The sequence below is a fragment of the Nicotiana attenuata genome, chromosome 3, assembly GCF_001879085.1.
Source record: "Nicotiana attenuata strain UT chromosome 3, NIATTr2, whole genome shotgun sequence".
Lineage (NCBI taxonomy): Eukaryota > Viridiplantae > Streptophyta > Magnoliopsida > Solanales > Solanaceae > Nicotiana > Nicotiana attenuata.
The window spans coordinates 6,045,843-6,064,823 of record NC_031991.1 but is presented as its reverse complement, the minus strand read 5'-3'; the positions used below and the strand labels follow the sequence as shown (position 1 = coordinate 6,064,823).

At 37.7% G+C, this 18,981-nt stretch overlaps 1 protein-coding gene across 2 annotated transcripts; it reads right to left on the bottom strand.

Moving 5' to 3' along the window:
• Window positions 2,737-5,129, bottom strand: LOC109223243 (ethylene-responsive transcription factor RAP2-12-like). Of its 2 annotated transcripts, XM_019387473.1 has the most exons (3): window positions 4,782-5,129; window positions 3,056-3,931; window positions 2,737-2,893 (listed from the first exon to the last, which is right to left on the bottom strand). In XM_019387473.1, exons 1-2 carry the CDS (start codon window positions 5,020-5,022, stop codon window positions 3,057-3,059), a joined length of 1,116 nt encoding a protein of 371 aa, XP_019243018.1. In that variant the 5' UTR covers window positions 5,023-5,129; the 3' UTR covers window positions 2,737-2,893; window position 3,056. The 2 variants fall into 2 exon arrangements, with proteins under 2 accessions (XP_019243018.1, XP_019243017.1); XM_019387472.1 differs by having other exon boundaries at window positions 2,741-3,931.

Genomic DNA, 18,981 nt, shown 5'->3' with positions numbered 1-18,981 from the left:
AAAACAAAAGTACACAATTTATTATAACTAGGCTGCATAAGAGCTTCCTTTGCCAAAAGATGTGCCACACTATTTCCTTCACGAAAGTTATGCGTCACCACGATCTCCCCCATTTGCATTGCCTTCTCCATTAATCACCTGCAGTCATAGATTAAATCATTGTAAGTTGAATAATCATCATGCAAAAATCTTATAATCTTTGTGGCGTCTGTCTCAACTTCGATTGGGATTATTTTTTCCCTGACAATTAGTTGAAGTGCTTGATGTAGTGCTTGTAATTCTACTTGAATTGGGATGTGATGTGTTCTCTTATGGTATCCCATTTTTCACTGGCCCTTGTTGTTTCGGATGGCTCCGCTTATTCCTCCCTGTAGGCTATCGCTTTTAAAAACACCATCAATATTGATTTTATACTAACCCTTTGGAGGAGCCTGCCAGTTAATATTCTTTTTTAAGTTATTAGTAGTATGACTAGAAGTTAAGAATTTATATTCTATAGCCTGGTCAATAATCCTTTTTATATTAATACGGTTATTGGTATTGTTTTGGTTATTATGATTTCTGTTGTTCCATATAGTCCACAAGGTGAATAGAAATAGATCTTCCCTTGTTACGTACTTGTTTTTTGTGTTGATATTGGTATTTTTGAGCCAGTCAACCCAGTGTATTGTAGTTGTTTGAGGATTTATAATCCATCCCATTAATTCGCAATATGATTTTGCAATGTTACATTCCTAGAAGATGTGGGCTATTGTCTCATTTGTGTTCTTGCATATTAGGCAATTAGGGTCAATATTAACACCAATTTTACTAAGGTAAGCCCTACTTTGAAGTCAGTTATAGTAGCATTTCTACATAAAGAACTTAATTTTGTTGGAGCGTTTTAAGTCCCATATCCAATTGAAGTTGTTGTTAAGAGAAACTTGATCGTCAATTAACTTGTAGCAAGAACTTGTAGAAAACACGCCACAAGGGTTTATACTCCATAGGAGATGATTGGGAAATCTGACAGGCTTGTTAGGAGTTATAAGGGCATTAATGTTAATATAATGTTTTCAGGGAGTTCAAAGGAGATTTTCCTCAAGTCCCAAAATCCTTTATCACAGATATCCTTAATTCTCAAACTGCTCTCGTTCAATATTAATGGACCAGTAATATTGTTCCTAAGGCTGGTAATGTTTGGAATCCAATATGTGTCCCAAATGTTTGAATCGGAGTGTTGGTTTACTGTCCATCTAATGCCCTTGTTGCAAAAGGACTATCCTTTTAGGAGACTATTCCAAGTATGTGAACCACTCTTAGTGTTTTTAGTCTTCCCGTATTTACTAATTAGGACTTTTGCCCAAAGAGATGCTGGGTTGTTATGGATTCTCCAAGCCAATAGAGCTAAATTTTTTGACTTAGCTTTTTTAATACCTAGACCACCGTGATCTTTAGTTCTAGTAATTATGTCTCACTTAATTAAGTGATGTTTTTTCTTCTTCCCAGTAGTACCTCACAAGAAGTCCTTTTGTATTTTGTCTATTTCTTTTGGTATTTTATTAGATAGAAGGGATATTTGCATAAAGTGATTTGGAATAATATTGATGGTAGATGATACTAAGGTGCTTTTATCGGTCATGCTTAACCACCTAGATTCCAATTGTTTAGGCTTACTCTCATTTTATCAATCAATAGGACTAGAAAAGCAGTAGAAATAAGATAAGAATGGAAGTAAAAGGAATATTCTGTCTTCCGTGACAAAAATAAGAACTGACACCACCTTTTCTCACTTTCACCAACTAAAAATAAAGTAGTAAGCGGAAATTTCCAAAAAAATTGGCCCCCACAATGACCGCTAGATACAAACCGCCTTCCTTTTCCAATTATAGACCAATGGTTAAATTGCTTCATTAACCCTCAACTGCATCCTTCCTATTTATGTTCTCATCTCAATCAGCTGTCACCAACTATGGACCAATTCCTCCCACTCGGCCACAGCATTCACGTATCAACAACTCCTTGAAAGAATAGCAGCTTACAACCTCTTCTATAATCAAGGGTAATTTTTTACACGAATTACAAATTTATATATAAATTTTTACTTAAATTATAATAAATAATAGACATGAACCCATACTTAAAAAATATAACGAGTTCAATGTTAAAAACCTTAAAAGTTAAACCCATAAAATTTAAATTCTGAATCTGACTTTGTCTATAATTCCATTCAGAGAAAGGAAAAATAAACGTTAAACTAGCGTTTAAATAAAATTTGGTTGGAACTTAAAAAGAAATTGTAGTAAAAAATAATATTTGAGAGTTAAAATTATTAAGACATGCATTTTACTTGAAAAAAAATCGAAATTTTACTGAGTAAAAATAAAAATTGAAAATAATTCTTCTGAAACTTTTTAAAAACTGATCAAATTCCATGAATAAACAATATTTTAAAAAAAAATTATTGAGAAAAAAGTGACAAATCTATGCCCAAAGGGGAGCTAGTGGGCTCATCCTCTTTCCTGGAGTTTGGAACATTTCTTTATGACCCCCAAGGCTCTAGTATACCATTTAAAAGATGGGATTATTGATCAATAATGCACAAAAACTTGTCACATGCTAGCGTATTTAAAGGGAAGTCTATTTTTTGGTAAGCTTAAGCAGAAGATTGAAGAGAATGGTTCATAGAAGCAACTTAATACTGTAGACAACAGAAGTTTGGTAACGGCAAACATCAGGCCTCATCAATTGACATCATCCATAAAATGCTAAATTCAAAATCTTTTATTTGAAGTTTGGAGAGGTTAGTTTACCTAATTACATAAACTGCTCGCTCAATTGCCAACACATTGGGAACAGCATCAGAGGGTTAAAGCATATGCTTGACTATGCCCCATCTCCTAAACACAGACACCTAAGAGAACAAGGACAGAGATATCAAACGAGTAAACTTTCAGAATAATGCATACAACACATACTTAGTCTTGCTTGGAGACAATATAACTGTAAACTTCACTCAAATGAAGCTTTATTTACAAAACTTAGCAAAGGGAGGGCAGGCTGGCTTAGTAAACACCTCACATTAAAGAGGGAACATCATCAAAAGACCAAAGGTCCATAGCATTTCCACCATACTGAGTTGCATCTGCATTGAGCAAGGCCTCAACTGATGCATCCCAATTTCCCTCAAGATATGGGATCTGCAAGAACTTCATCTGGGATTCAAAAGCCGATAGCTCTTCAGATAGCTTGTTCACAGTGTTGCCATCATCTGGCAGTGAATTGTCCGAGCAGGACTTGAGTTTATTCTCAGGACGGTCATCTTCATCGAATTGAGTCCCATTACTTTCTAAAACAGCGGACAGAACAGATGATATCTCTGGAGACCTTGAACACGGTTCGCCCCAACCAAAATCAGAGCAGTCAAAAGTGTTACTTCCTTCATCAGAATTGAAGTAAACATTTGTACCAGCTGAAGGCGAAAATGAGCCAAGTCCCATATCTCCAGCAGTAAAAGACATGTCCTCGTAACCATACTGCTTTGTTGTTGGTTTCTCTTCGACAAAGCTCAACGAATCATCAGAACCACACCCCAAGTTGTTAATAAAAGGGGTGTTGGCCTGAACTATGTTCGAGCTCTCTTCATGAAGTGCCTCCTGGGGATTTAGCTTAGCAACACGTCTTGAAGAAGACACTGGAGCCTCATCGGGAAAGTTCACCTTAGCTTTCTTACCTCTGATCCTTCGCGCCTCAACATCATAAGCTCTGGCAGCTTCTTCTGCAGAATTGAAAGTTCCAAGCCAGACTCGAATCCCTTTTGTTGGATCACGTATTTCAGCTGCCCACTTACCCCAAGGGCGCTGTCTGATCCCCCGGTACTGATTCTTCCTTTTTCTCTTGGAGGATTTGTCAGCATCACAGCTTGAATCATCAGATTTCACAGATTTGGAGCCTTTGGAAATAAAATTAAGCATATCAGTCATCCATAAGAGCACTAAACTTTGCAACAATCAATCAAATAAAATGACAAACAGATAACAGCAATACAATTTTTTTGTGCCAGATTACTTGCGCATACCAGCTTCCATCAAAGCATGTACTTCTATTTTTTCTATTTGCAACACGTACCAAATCTTCTGGTGATATAAGGTTCATCATCTAGAGAATCAAGGGTTCATCATTTAGAAATCTGCAGTATGATCCAATTAAGTCCAAATAGGAATTTATGACCCAATTCCAAGCAATTAGATTACTTGAGATCGTGGTTTATCTAATCAAATATATTTGTAACGAGCTAGAAATTATTTTAGTCCGGTGCTAACAAACCCTCTGATAAGATAAAAACCAAGACTGCAGGAAACTCTAAAGAGGCCCAAAGATCTAATTTTTTTCCCCATCAAGCATAGTCAACAACTTCACAAACTACAACTACTTTAGGGTCTTGCTTTGTCCTAAACAATTTCCTTTCCTCGGGTTAATAAGGAAGAAAAATAGCAACCTTTCTCCTCTTTTTACACTTCACAAACATCCTATTGCCAAAAGTTATCGTCTTTTCTCCTCTTATATGAACACGCACATACTAAATGGAAACATTTTCAATTAAAAATAATAATTTAACCCCAATTCACCTAACTTCAGCATTTTCATCACAAAGGGAAATCTCACTCCGGACACAAACAAACACCAAAAATACTCGAACTAAATCAAGTGCTATAAATGTACCATACAACATGTATGGTAAGGTTTTCAAAGCTAAAGTTTAACCCGGAAGCGGTAAAAAAGACCAGTAAAAGAGAAATTACCGTGGAAAGCGAAGGCCTTGAGTTCATCAACATCGTCGGCGTAATCCTTGAAGTCCTGAAAATCAGCTTCAAATTCATCGTCAAGGTCAAATATCTTAGACCTCAACGGCTTTGAGTGGTAATTGCTATAATTCTTCTTCTTCTTGCTCAGATCGGAGGTACCCCATAGCAAGTCGGCGGTAAGCCGGCGTGACGTCCGGCTAGGAGGTACTAAATCGGAGAGAATCGCACCACCACACATGATTTCTACTTTACTAATATCAGAGGAATATTAATCTAGAGAAAAATTGAATGGGAGAGAGTTTGATTTTGATGTTTTGAAGTAAAATGGATTTAAGATTTAAGGGAAATGAATGGAGTATTATATAGGCAATTGCCTTGAGCTGAAAAAAGCCCAGAACTCGGTAGGAACGACGCGGAGTTGGAAGATGAATTACGCTTATACCCCTAAGGAAGGTGATTAATTACGTGTTACTCCCTCCGGTTCACAATAAGTATTCAATTTGCTTTTAACACGCCCGTTAAGAAAATATTAAATTCTATACGAAAATACCTACTAATTACTATGACTAAACTACCCCTAATTAAACATTTAATGTGAGGAGTAAGAAAACTTTTTAGGAATATGTACATAGGGGTTATTTTGTAAAAACAAATTGAATTTCTTCTTGATTACATAACTAGACACTTATTTTGAACCAAAATGAAAAAGCAAATTGGACATTTATTGTGAACCGGAAGGAGTACCAAAATTGCCCTCATGATCAAATCACGTTAACTACCTCTGTTTCCTATACGTCATTGATTTATCCTCTTTGGTCTTTCATTAAATGATGACAAAGTTTATGAGCCTAATTTCACTCGAGCTGCCAATTTATTAAAATTCCGTTTCCTTTTTATGTGATGCAGTTTAGTTGATCACGAAATTTTGAAATTTAAAATTTAAGAATAAACTATAAATATTTGTGTAGTTATAAATTATATCAGGATAAAATAAAAAAAATAAAAATTAAATTTATTTATTGAATAAATTATCATCCTTCGACAAGTCCCACCACGGGCGGTGATCAATGAGAACTAGATTGATTAATCAAACATAAATTAATTTGACAAATATATTTTTTAAATTAATTAATCAAACAGAAATTAATATTCTCCAAAAGTATATCTTCAAAAATACATTTATGATAAAAATAATTAGAAAATAAGCGATCTATATATTCCATTCGTGCACTTTTACTTGTCCATTTATTTTAAAAATAGATTTTCAAATTTTATTTATCCACTTTCGCACATCAAGAGAAATAATTTATTTTTTCTGTTTTGCTCTTAGTATTAATTATTTATTTTAAATTCATTAAAAATATGCACTATTTAATATGAATATCATGATAATTATGTATTTTATTTACTATTTTTTCAGAATATGTAAAATCAATAATTGACAAATAAAAATGACCGGAGGAAGTAGCTTGTTCGCAAACCTAGAGTGAATGTTGTGGATGTCGGCATAATTACATTATATTGCAATAATTGAAGAGGTTTATTGAATGCGGAAACATGGGCCATCAGCCACGACTTGTTGGGGAATGGGCAATTTCCGAAAGCATAGCTTTTACTCTAACGGAAGGAAGGGAGTAAAAACATAAAAACATAATAAGAGAAAATGAGACGAGAGGTAATATGTTTATTCGTAAAAAGGTATAGTTGAATTTATAGTATGGTTTATAAACAAGCGAATCGATTTGGCTCATAAATAAGAACAAAAATAAGATTAACGAAATAAATTAAAGGAGATAACAAGCCCGATGATAAAAGTAAAAGCAATGTTCAGGCGTTTAAATTGAGCGTAATAAGACAATATATTATAGTTTTTGTGTGCGGAATATTTTTCCCTCTCCCTACAAATGGTTGTTAATCCTCTTATTTATAGCCCTATTTAGGGAGATAAGATCCTCAAATCAAACTCTCTTTGAATGAGAATAAAATCGTCATTGATGGCTGCATAACGGTTGGTCTTTAATGTTGATATTCTCTGTAACGGTTGCTCATTAAATGCTACCCGATATCAAAGTTTTGAATCTTTATTGTCAGCTACTCTGCCTTCGGGATCCGTCTAACACCAGTCACACACTCGCATCCAATGCCAATCATATGCTGACTCACGTTCCACCTGTCTTTGAATCCACATATCATTTTATCATTCGGTCAACTATCACTGACCATTTTAACCCCATACAAAATATCGGTGCGGCGAACAGACAAGGAAATGTAGCTTGTGCTAAGTGCTACGTGGCATCTGAGTAGTTTACCGTAGGATTAGCAGTAATTAAGATCGTAAGCCAGACCGCAGAAGAATTCAACGCGCACAACTAGAGATCGATAGACGTAAATACTGTACAAGAAAGAAAAACGTGCAAATTATGTACATGAAAAGTAGTGAGAACATAGGGCCGAGGAAGGAAAAATAAAGTTATTTATTAATTTCAATATTAGTGTTTTTCCTTTTATGGCTAAACCTGCAATTTGAATGGTTTCAGCTTGTGAGTTGCCATTTATTTGTGAAATGAGCATAGGTCATATACGTTGATAATGTAAATTTTATTTTCGTGTATTATCAATTCAACTTAAACAGTTATACTTATATCGTTTATACTTTTTTAGTTATGACGGTATTAGACTCAATACAAATTTTAAGAAAAGTAACACTTTTCAAAATTTGTTGTCTAAAACAAACGATAACTATTTGTGTGATTGTACATTGATTCATTAAGGGTAATGTCGCGATCCAAAACAACGTGACCGGCACCCGGCATACTACCCGACCCGAGCGAACCAAACTATGTGATGCACCCAAATCATATGCATGAAAATTAATTTAACTGCGGAATCTATTTGAAATTCATATACATTTTCAAGTTAAATGATAAAATATTTTTCAATTTAAAATCACACATGCCGCCTTTCATGATAATAACAATGAGACTAAGTAAAATAAATATACTTTCATGTATATCGTGTACAACCCCATTACTATAATCTTTCACAACTTTCTATGGAGCCTCTATACCAAAGAATAGAATTAAACAATTGGGCTAATACCCGACTAGTATAAATTAAGAAAACAACATGATAGCCACCACGAAGTACAAGTGGTGTCTTACCATATACCTCAGGAAGAGAGTTATCCTAGCCCTGATCGCATGCCACGTATCGTACATCATCCTGAAACATGTAAAGTAAGCGGGACCCTGCAGGAAGCCACTAAGGGTTGAGTACACAACAGCGGTACTCAATAAGTGTTATAGACTCTCTCTAACTTAAGTTCTTGGGACAAACTTTATAAAAATAATGCATCAATATTTAATACAAAACGATAAGAAATTTTATCAATTCATGATCCTTGTCATTTTAAATGAAAGCCAAGTGAAATATAACCTACGATATATACTTTTAAAGTATTTATATCAACCCAAGATTTTTGACAAAATCATTCCATTTGCTTTAAGTCATTGAAATCGCTTTCGGCTCCTTAGGCCTAAACATAAGAAAATCATCCTTACCTTTAACTGGGAGAACTATACCATCACCGACATAAGAAGGTCAACTAGGTTATATACCTAGCGGCAAGTGTTATATACTCTACTTGCTCAGTTCATCTAATCGTAGTGCCATACGAATCGACTCAGCCATACTAATAATAGCACAAAATAGTACTCTCTCGAGGGAGAGCACTTTGTCGCAGTCTTTAACACAAAGTGGCCATTTGCGCCTATACCGGCACGTGTAGTTTCATGACGACGAATACAATATATCCCAAGTCAATCTCGGTGAACACAAGTAACTCCCAAAATATTTGATACTTCAAAAATAGATTCATAGCATATTAGCCTCAAACGATCTATTTTTATCAAATCATAGCATTAATAGAAAATCTAAGCCATTTGAACAAAATTTAAATAAACAACCTTTTACATGTTAAAGCCTTTAGCAATTAACATCAATCTTTGAAAGATACCACAAGTGCTATGCTATTTATCAATTTTTAAAAGAAATACTTTCCCTGAAAACTTATCTTTAGCACTCAAATATGTATACTATTATCAATACGTAAGTTTTGATTAAAACTTAAAACATTTACCTTGAGTGTCATTTTGCCAACAAGATTTAAAATAAAATTTTATAAAACAACATGACACTACATATGCAACATAATATTTTAGTACATGGAGACACCCGTATTTGTTTGTCCCCACAACTCCCAAAATATTTTAGGTTCACTTACTAGCATATGCAACTCCACTTTTATCAATTAAAACCCATTTGAAGTTATCATGATACTACATTAATTCTCCAATACCGGCAAATTACTACTCATCGTCTTCATTAACCAATATTTTCAAAATATTCAATTTGGTGATTACTTAGTTGAACACTTTCAATTTAGCTAGAAAATGATTCCATAGGTTCAATGCATGCTTTAATTTCATTTCTAAGAACACTCTTAATCTTCCCCATTTTCTCAAAAATACTATTCATGCCATGAACTAGGGTTTGTGAATTCAATTATCCAACCATAACAACTTGAAAAAAATATTATAACTACTCTCACCGACTCATAAGAAATGAGTTTGAAGCATTAGGATTACCTTCTTGAAGCTTTTCCTCAAAAACCCAATGTTTGGAAAATTTGGTGTTCTTGAACGACTTGAAAAATTGCTAGGGATTTCAAAGATTGAATGATGTTAATACTAGTGTTAATGGGATGCTATTAACTTAAAATATCCATAAAAACTCACCTTGTATTCTTAAGTTGTCCCAAAGGTCGAATCCACCATGAAAGCACGAAATCCCCTCTCACCCGAACTTGTACTTATAGGCTCAAATTTTGGGATTTCGGATGCATCCCCGAATGCTTCGCATCCCCACTTAACTCCTCTTCGAAGCCCGGATGTGGACCCCGACGCTATGGCGATATTTTTACTGCCACCCTTTCGTAATTTGATCATAACTTCTTGTAGAAGTGTCCAAATGACAAATGGTTTAAATCGTTAGAAACTAGACTCGAACTTTCATTTGATAGGTTGCCCATAACATAACTCCTCATATTTATGTAGATATGCTCGTCCAAAGTTAGGTCTTGTGCGTACTCATTTGGAACTTTAGTCTATCATGTAATTTTCAACTTGACTTAGACTTAGGGCTCTCCTTAGACCCCACATAACTTATAATATGCCTCGTATACTTATTATCATATCCAATTAATATTCATCATATTAATAGTCCTCCTCTGCTCACAAAATAATGTAATTGGCACACATCAACTTTCTTAATTGCGCTTGAGTACATCAAAATTTTTCGGGGCGCAACATTCTCCCCCACTTAAATATTTGTCCTCGAATGTTTTACAAGTCACTTCTAAGAATAGATGTTACCATCCTTTTATCTCCAACCATTATGCATAGCACTTATGACTACATGGGTCTTATACTTCCTTTCCAAAATCTCAACTTACTTATGGCCCTCAATTTGGCTATCTTTACAAATTTTTAAAAATTTTGGCAGAGTTTCCCCTGTAACTAAGACTATCCAAAAACAAAACCTGTCTAGAACAAGCCGCCAAACGGGCACTAATAACAATATCGCTCAACAACCAATAATAAACAATATAATGTACCATATTGACCCCACGCGGCCATACATATACCATAAGTGCATCAAATGTAAATCTTTAAAACTTTTAACTTGTAACGTATATGAATACCATTCAATATCAATAATAGATACTAGCTCTCATATCACTATTATACATGTCTGCATTTTCTTTAGTCATGCATACGACAAGTTGTACCTGAAAGTATCTTCAAATAAACCAAAAATCTCTCTTTGATTGGACTTCCTTAAAAAAAATTCTTTTTGAGATAAAGAATAACTGATTTTCATGCTCCCTTAATTTCTTAGTTTGCTCAAGGCAATATCTCGTAGTTTATGAGATCGAAGTTATATTGCTTACTTGGTATCTCCAAAACTTGTTCATTCCGTCTCGTAGCCTTGAATTCTTTTTTCCCATAAACAACACTTTAAAATAAATATGTTGCCTTTCACGATTCTTGTTTCCGGACATGATTTTTTTTTCACTTAGGACTCTTAATGTCCTATAATTGTTAAAATTATTTCGGAATGTTCTTTTGTTCCTTCCGAAGACTAATCCGATATTTCCCCTAGATTCATCCATCATATAACAATTAATACCCCCACTTTCACTCGTGACTTTGGAGTTCCCGAAGATCCCAACTTGATAACTATTATTGCTTACAAGTTTACTTTATGGAAATAAAATATTCATCCCATTTTCATTCATTTTACGATACTACTTTGCCATTCATTCTCGAATACCGGGGTTCAAGTCTACATTTCTTAACTTCAACCAACTCCTTAACTCTATTGAGTTCCTTGTGATGGTTCTCTAACAAAAATTTAAGATTTTATATACTTATGGGTGCACCATAGGTATACTACCATAGTCCGTAAGCTTCCAACACTCGCGTATCAATGCCATCACGATGACACTTACTCCTTTAAGATTAGTGCCCTTTCTTAAACCCATGATGTTTACTGGCATACTCCATTTTTGATATACAGGACTCATTTTTCATTTAAGAATAAACATTGCATTACCCCTTTCTATTTTGTCCCGTGCAAAGTGTGCACATATTAAGAGGACTCCCTTATTCCATACAATTTCACATATAATTCAAAGTACTCCCTTGTTTCGGCCAACACTTGAATTTAATTCAAATCACAGATGCCTCTATGTGACGATCCGGCCGGTTGTCTTAAGAATTAACGCCCCGATCCCCTATTAACTGTTTTTCCCAGGTTTATTTCTGCTATTTTGAATTGCCGGGACGTTCGGTTTTGAGTTTCGGAGAGTTATGGGACACTTAGTTCCCAAATGAGAGCTTAAGTGTTGGAAAGTTGACCGTAGTCGGAACAGTGTGAAGACGGCTTCGGAATGGAAATCCGAGGGTTCCGTTAGCTCCGTTAGGTGATTTCGAGTTTAGGGGCGTGGTCGGATTGTGTTTTGGAGGTCCGTAGCTAATTTAGGCTTGAAATGCCGAAAGGTCGAATTTTGAAGTTTCCGGTTCGATAGTGAGTTTTTGATCCGAGGGTTGGAATGAAATTCCGAGAGTTGTTATAGTTTCGCTATGTCATTTGAGACGTGTGTGCAAAATTTCAGGTCATTCGAACGAGGTTTGATAGACTTTTTGATCGAAAGCGTATTTAGAGAAATTTGGAGTTCTTAGGCTTGAATCCATGGTTAATTTGAGGTTTCGATGTTGTTTTAGGTGATTTAAGGATTGGTACAAGTTTGGGGAGTGGTATTAGAGTTGTTGGTGCGTGTGGTTGAGGTCCCGGGGGCCTCGGGATGATTTCGGGTAGTTGACGGGGAGTTTTGAGAAATGTTGCAGCTGCTGTATTTTTGCTGCTTCTGGTATTTTCGCATCTGCGGTTTGGTAACCGCAGATGTAGCGCCGCAGAAGCGGCTAAGAAGACCGCAGAAGCGGATTTTCGATTTTCCTTCAGGTTCCGCAGATGCGGAAGGAATACCGCAGAAGCGGTGGCGCATCTGCGGAAAGGCAATCGTAGACGCGGTTTCTGGTCACTTAAATGAAAGTTGCAGATGCGACGTAATAGAAATCTGAGGGTTCCGATAGCTCCGTTAGGTGATTTCGTATTTAGGGGCGTGGTCGGATTGTGTTTTTGAGGTTCGCAGCTAATTTAGGCTTGAAATACCGAAAGGTCGAATTTTAAAGTTTTCGGTTCGATAGTGAGTTTTTGATCCAAGGGTCGGAATGGAATTTCGAGAGTTGTTGTAGTTCCGTTATGTCATTTGGGACGTGTGTGCAAAATTTCAGGTCATTCGNGGTTCCGCGAGAGTGACGGAAGGAAGTACCACGGGAGAAGCGGTGGCGCATCTGCGGAAGGGCAATCGCAGATGCGGTTTTTTGTCACTTAAATGAAAGTTGCAGATGCGACGTAATTTTCGCAGAAGCGGGACCGCAGATGCGGTCCCAGGGCCGCAAATGCGGGAATCGCTGGGCAGAACCTATATTTAGTTGCCTTTGCGAAATTGAGCCATTCTTTCACCGTTTTCATCCGGGTTTGAAGCTTTTGAGAGAGACTTTTGAGGAAAACAAAGGGGAATCACTTGGAGGTAACATTTTTTACTTCATAACTCGTTTTTATGTGATTAAAGACCTAATTAGTGATGAGAAATTTGGGAAAAAGGGGTAATCAGGGCTTGAGTTTAAGAGGCCTTTAAATGAGGATTTGAGGGGTCATTTGGACTCCGATTTCAGTGTTCTTGGTATGTACGAACTCATGAGAGTACGAGGTTTCTGTAAATATAAATTTTATCCGATTCCGAAACGTGGTCCTGAGGGGCATTTTGGTCATTTTACCTAATTTCGCGTATTAGCTTAGAATTTAATTGTGGAATCAGTTGCTTGAGGTGTTATTTACATTATGAAATTGAATTGAATAGATTGGGGCCATTTGGAGTCCAATACTCGTGGCAAGAACGTTATCTCGGGTTGATTTTGAGCCGGTTCAAGGTAAGTGGCTTGTCTAACCTTGTGTGGGGGAGCTTTCCCCTTAGGATTGATATTGTGGTAATTGAAATGCCTCGTACGTGAGGTGACGAGCGCGTACTTGTGCTAATTGTTGGAAATCCGGTTTTTCATTAAAAATAGCCTTGAATTGTGTTCTTCCTTTTCTTGCTTACACTGTTTGGAAACTAAACCTGCTGTAGCCTAGAGAAGCATGTCTACTTGACTAAATTGCTCTATTTGCCTTAACTGCCTTAATTGTATTACGTGAACCATGCAAGGTTAGGATTACCTGCTTCACTTTGATATGAATTTGATTGGATTGAATTCCTGTTGTTGCTGCGTATTTACTTTGGGACTACGGTACGGTATCCCAGGAGCTCCCCTGCACGTTTACTTTGGGACTACGGAACGGTATTCCAGGAGATCCCCCTGCACTTTTACTTTGGGACTACGGGGCGGTATCCCGGGAGCTCCCCTGTATGTTTACTTTGGGACTACGGAATTGCATTCCGGGAGATCCCCCTGCACATTTATGAGTTGGACTACGGGACTGCACCCGGGAGATCCACTGGATATGATATTTATATTTGGGGACGACAGGACGGTATCCTGGGAGATCCCCGGTTGTTATCTTGGAGCTGAGTTGTGTTCTCTAGCTGTGTTTTACTTGCCTCTGTGATAGTTGTCGCTGTCATTTATATCTTGTGTTACTTATTTACACTGTTTATTTCACACTGTCAACCCTTATATTTTATTTTATCTCAGTAGGGCCCTGACCTTCCTCGTCACTATCCGACCGAGGTTAGGCTTGGCACTTACTGAGTACCGCTGTGGTGTACTCATGCCCCTTCTGCGCATGTTTTTCATGTGCAGATCCAGGTTCTTTCTCTCAGTCTTATCATCCTTGAGGCGAGGCACTTCTGTAGAGACTTCAAGGTATATCTGTCGCGTCCGCAGACCGAGGAGTCTCTTTCTATTCTTGTTGTTTAGTATTAGCCCTTCTGTATTTTCAGTTCTTGTTAGACATTCTGGAGTTAGAGCTGTGTAGTACTTCTTAGCTTATGATTCATGGGTTTCCGGGTCTTGGATTTATGTGTTGGTTTTGAGAGTTAAATATGGTGTTTGCCGAGCGGCATATTTATACACTGGTTATTTCTTATTTCTGTTTTAAATTGTTTTACTTCCGCAAATTTTTGGTTTCTTTTCCGCAATTTAGGCTTACCTAGTCGTAGAGACTAGGTGCCGTCACGATGGTTCACGGAGGGCGAACCAGGGTCGTGACAAGTTGGTATCAGAGCTCTAGTTTCATAGGAGTCATGGATCACAAGCCGATTTATTAGAGTCTTGCTGATCGGTATGGAGACGTCTGTACTTATCTACGAGAGGCTATGTAACTGTTACGAAAAATCCCACTTCTTGATTTCCTCATCGTGCGACTTGATTCCTTGAGGCTTATGCCCTTATTTCCTTCCTACTCAATCTTACGCGACGCGAACCGCTTGTTATAAATCGAGAATTGAAGAATTGTAATTTACTACAGATGTGGTGCATGATGTTTCTCCCGGTATAGTTGGGTGAGCTATTGTCGTCGCCTTGCGGAAGGATTTTTCTATCGTTTCGGCTCGATAGTTGTGCTCCTAAGAGCTTGGAGGCTATGCACAGGTTGCTATGATGCTCGCGATTGGTTATCGCACAGTATTGACTTGATGGTAGGAGACTTGCCTATGTGTTGGGGCGGTGAATGAGTTGAAAGGAAATATACTCAGTGCATGATTCAGAGATATGATATTTTACTTCCGACGAAGGAAAAGCAATTGGCCTATGAAATTCCAGATTTGGGGTGATGGAGTAACGAGACTTGGTAAATTCGAGCATGGTGGAATTTTTATCTGCGATATATTATCGTCGTCCTCGATTGTATGTGTTAAGTTCGCCGGTGTTATGGTCTTCTGCAATTCGCCCTTGGGGTAGGTAATAACTAGAGATTTTGACACATTTTATACTCCTTCTTGCTTATGCTTTGATTAGAAATTCATACAAAATAGTCCCGAAAAGGCTTACAAGTTGTGCTTGATTGCAGGTTTGATCAACAAAGTGACAAGATGTCAAAGATCAGCTCGAGAGGAGTGAAACTTGCACAAGTAGGCAAAGCTCAGGCAAAACAAGGCTAGTGCGGCCGCACTACATTCTCTACGGTCCGCACTGGGAGATTCAGAGAGCTGATTTTCCAGCCCAAGAGGTAGTGTAGCCGCATTACCATTTTGTGCGGTCCGCACTGAGATCAACGCGGCTGCAGTTCATTCTCTGCGGTCCGCAGTGAGGAGAATCAGAGAGCTGCAATTTCAGGATTTCAAGCCAATGCGGTCCGCGGTCCTTTTTATGCGGACCGCACTAGAAGCCTCCGCGACCGCAATCCATTCTCTGCGATCTGCGATGCCAAGGTTCAGAGAGTTGTTTTTCAAGTCCAAAGCCCTTGTGCGGACCGCGGTCCATTTTGTGCGGTCCGCACTAACCCCGCAGGGGTATTTTTGTCCAAAATTGTTAGCTTAGTATAAATAGCTTCTTTTCCATTTTTAGGAAGGCAGATAGATTCAGTTAAGAGCTGCGCTCATGGTTTCGATATTTTCATCTATTTTGGGCAATTTTAGCTACTTTTAATCATTGAATCTTTGTGTTTAACTTAGTGATTAATTAATATGAGTTTATCTTCATCTATTTCTTATTTTTCTTCTTTAATTAAGAGCAGCTAGACCCATAAGCTAGGGTTGTGGCTCAACCCTAGTGTGGGTAATTGATGGGTCTTGTATTTTAGGGCTAATTTGACTATGGGTGTTTGTTATTCGGGCCAATTTCATGGTTAATTTCTGAATTAGTGGTTGCAAACACTAGTTTGTGTTGAGTTGACTTGAGCTCTTCTTGAGAAAGAGAGCCTAAGTCTCCGAAATTGGTCCAACAAGGAATTGGGGCGTACTCAAGAGATTGATAGCCCCAATTAAAGGGTAAAACCTCGAGAGAGTAATACCCGACTTGAACCCTAGTTGCTCGTGCAAATTTGCATACCCAATTGGTCTTGAGAAAGTCAATTCGGGAAAAATCACTCGAACCACCGAGAGGTGTAGAGTGGGTAAAGTCGTGCAACGGTTACATCATACTCCCCAAATATGTCAAACGTGCCTTAGACTCAAGTACCCATCAATTGACCACCTAGGCGGAAGTCATTACCCTAGTGCCTTTATAACCTATTTGAACAACTCGTAACATTATAACTCTTAGCATAATTTAGTTGCAATTACCATTTGTAGTTTGATAATAGTAGAAGAAAACAAAAAAAAAACCCAAAAATGAATAGAAGTGTAACTAAGAACATATACACAACTCTACACTAGATAGATACTCGATTCAAATTTCTAGCTCTCTGTGGATATCGATCCCGACCCTAAATCGGGTAAAAGCTGCTCCGACCCTCTCTCGCTGCTTAATTAGTAATGTGGGGTAGGCCGTGATCAGTAGGATATTGTGAAATAATATTGGAGAAAAGACCGTTGGATATCGCGGGGTGCGGTGGTTCAGGATTGAATAGATGTTTCTAATGTCGACGGCTCGAGAAAGATGATCTTCGAAAAGGTTTAAAGTTAGCAGCGAATTGTGGGTTCAAGTGCGACGAAGATAGATTTTATTAAGGCAACAACTGAGCAGCAAAGGATGAGGAAAGACATGTTGTTGGCCCAAGTTCAGATGATGTTTTGAAGATTGACAAAATGAACTCAGTCATGGACCAGGTCCATCATGTGATACACAGTGGTTATCTACCTATACATGTGAGATGCACGTGAAGAAGATAAGTCTCAAGGATCAGCAACAATATCTTCTGAACTGATCGAAAAGGTTGCATAAAGGATAAGGAGATGGAGTCTCCTTATGCGAAGAGAATTAAATCTGGATCAAGGATAAGGGTTGGAGTTTGTATTGTTGTAGGACTCAAATTCGACAAAGGATCAACAATTGAGTCTCAATCAAACTCTGATTACTAACTCTTTAAATAACTATGATTGTTCTCTTTTACAGGAGTTGCACAAGCGAAGAAGTGAAACTAAATTGAGAGCAAAAGAGCGAGGCAATTTTGCAAGCAATTTATGTGAGATTCAAGTGTGCATTCCTGAAGCTACTTGGACAAGATAGAAGAACCAATTCCATTGTGTTTATTCTTATTCTAGTTCAATTGTAGTAGGTGGTTTAAAGTTGTACCTTTCCAGCTTTCATAGAAGCAATTGTATTAGGTACTTTGAGTATTCAAGTTAGAGTTAACTTGAAAGTGTCGCAGCAGTTGAGGCTGTGCGCCACACTGGGATTAGAGTTTAATCCTTAGGTTTACAAGAGTTTTGTAAATGCTGTTTTTGGCTCAGTGATTTTAGTGGAAGTTTGGGAAAATCCTACTGAGTAGTAGGTCGTGGTTTTTTCACCTTTTGAGCCAGGTGTTTTCCACGTAAAAATCTCTGAGTTCTTTATTTTATGCACTTTTAATTCCGCAAACAGTAATAGTAAGTACATCTAGAAGAACCAGGTTCTTCTAGTGCGAAAATTAGGTACCACACAAATCACCCCCCCTCTTGTGTGGTATTGACGTGTAGAACATCAATTGGTATCAGAGCAGGTTATCCTTGAAGAGGCTAACACCTTAGGAAAAGATCAACATGAGCGCACCACCTGGGAACTGGGAAGGGCAATCCACTGCTAGACCTCCACTTTTCAGTGGTCAGTACTATTCTTGGTGGAAGAACATGATGGGAGATCACATCATAGGGGAAGACTATGAACTTTGGGACATAGTCATTGATGGTCCCCTAGCAACCACAAAGAAGAATGCTGAAGGAGTTGATGTGCCAAAGACAAGAGCTGACTGTACTGCTGAAGATTTGAAGAAATGGGAAAAGAATGCTAAGGCCAAGAAATGGCTTGTGTGTGGACTTGGTCCAGACGAGTACAGTAGAATTCAAAGTTGTACTACTGTAAAGGAAATATGGGACACTTTACAAGTGGCTCATGAAGGAACTCCTCAAGTAAAGAGATCAAGAGGGACACACTATATTCTCAATATGAGAATTTCAGTATAAAGGAAGGAGAATCTATCCAAGAGATGTATACATGGTTCACCACACTGACAAATGAACTTGAGTCTCTTGGAAGGGTTATTCTTGAAGAAGACAAAGTTGAGAAGATTTTGACAAGGGTACTGCCAATCTCCTGGGAAAGCAAAATCACTGTCATTCAGGAATCCAAGAACATTGCTACTTTGAAGTTGGATGAACTGATTGAAAATCTCACTGCCCATGAATTGAGAAGGCAAACAATGAAGATGGATGCTCCAAAGAAAGAAAGAAGTCTGGATCTCAGAATTTCAGAAGGATCGGACCTTGAAGATGATGAAATGGCTATGATAACCAGAGATTTCAAGAAATATCTTATGAGAGGAAAGGGTGCTTCAAAAGGAACAACATTCAGCAAATCGAGGGCTCCTGAGAAACAAACCAATGAGGGGTGTTACAAGTGTGGGAAGACTGATCACCACATCAGAAACTGCCCTTAAT

Coding starts and splice junctions, on each gene's coding strand:
- LOC109223243 (XM_019387473.1), bottom strand. CDS start 5,022: ATGTGTGGTGGTGCGATTCTCTCCGATTTAGTACCTCCTAGCCGGACG. Junction 3,932..4,781: donor CAAGGCCTTCGCTTTCCACG/GTAATTTCTCTT, acceptor TTATTTCCAAAG/GCTCCAAATCTGTGAAATCT.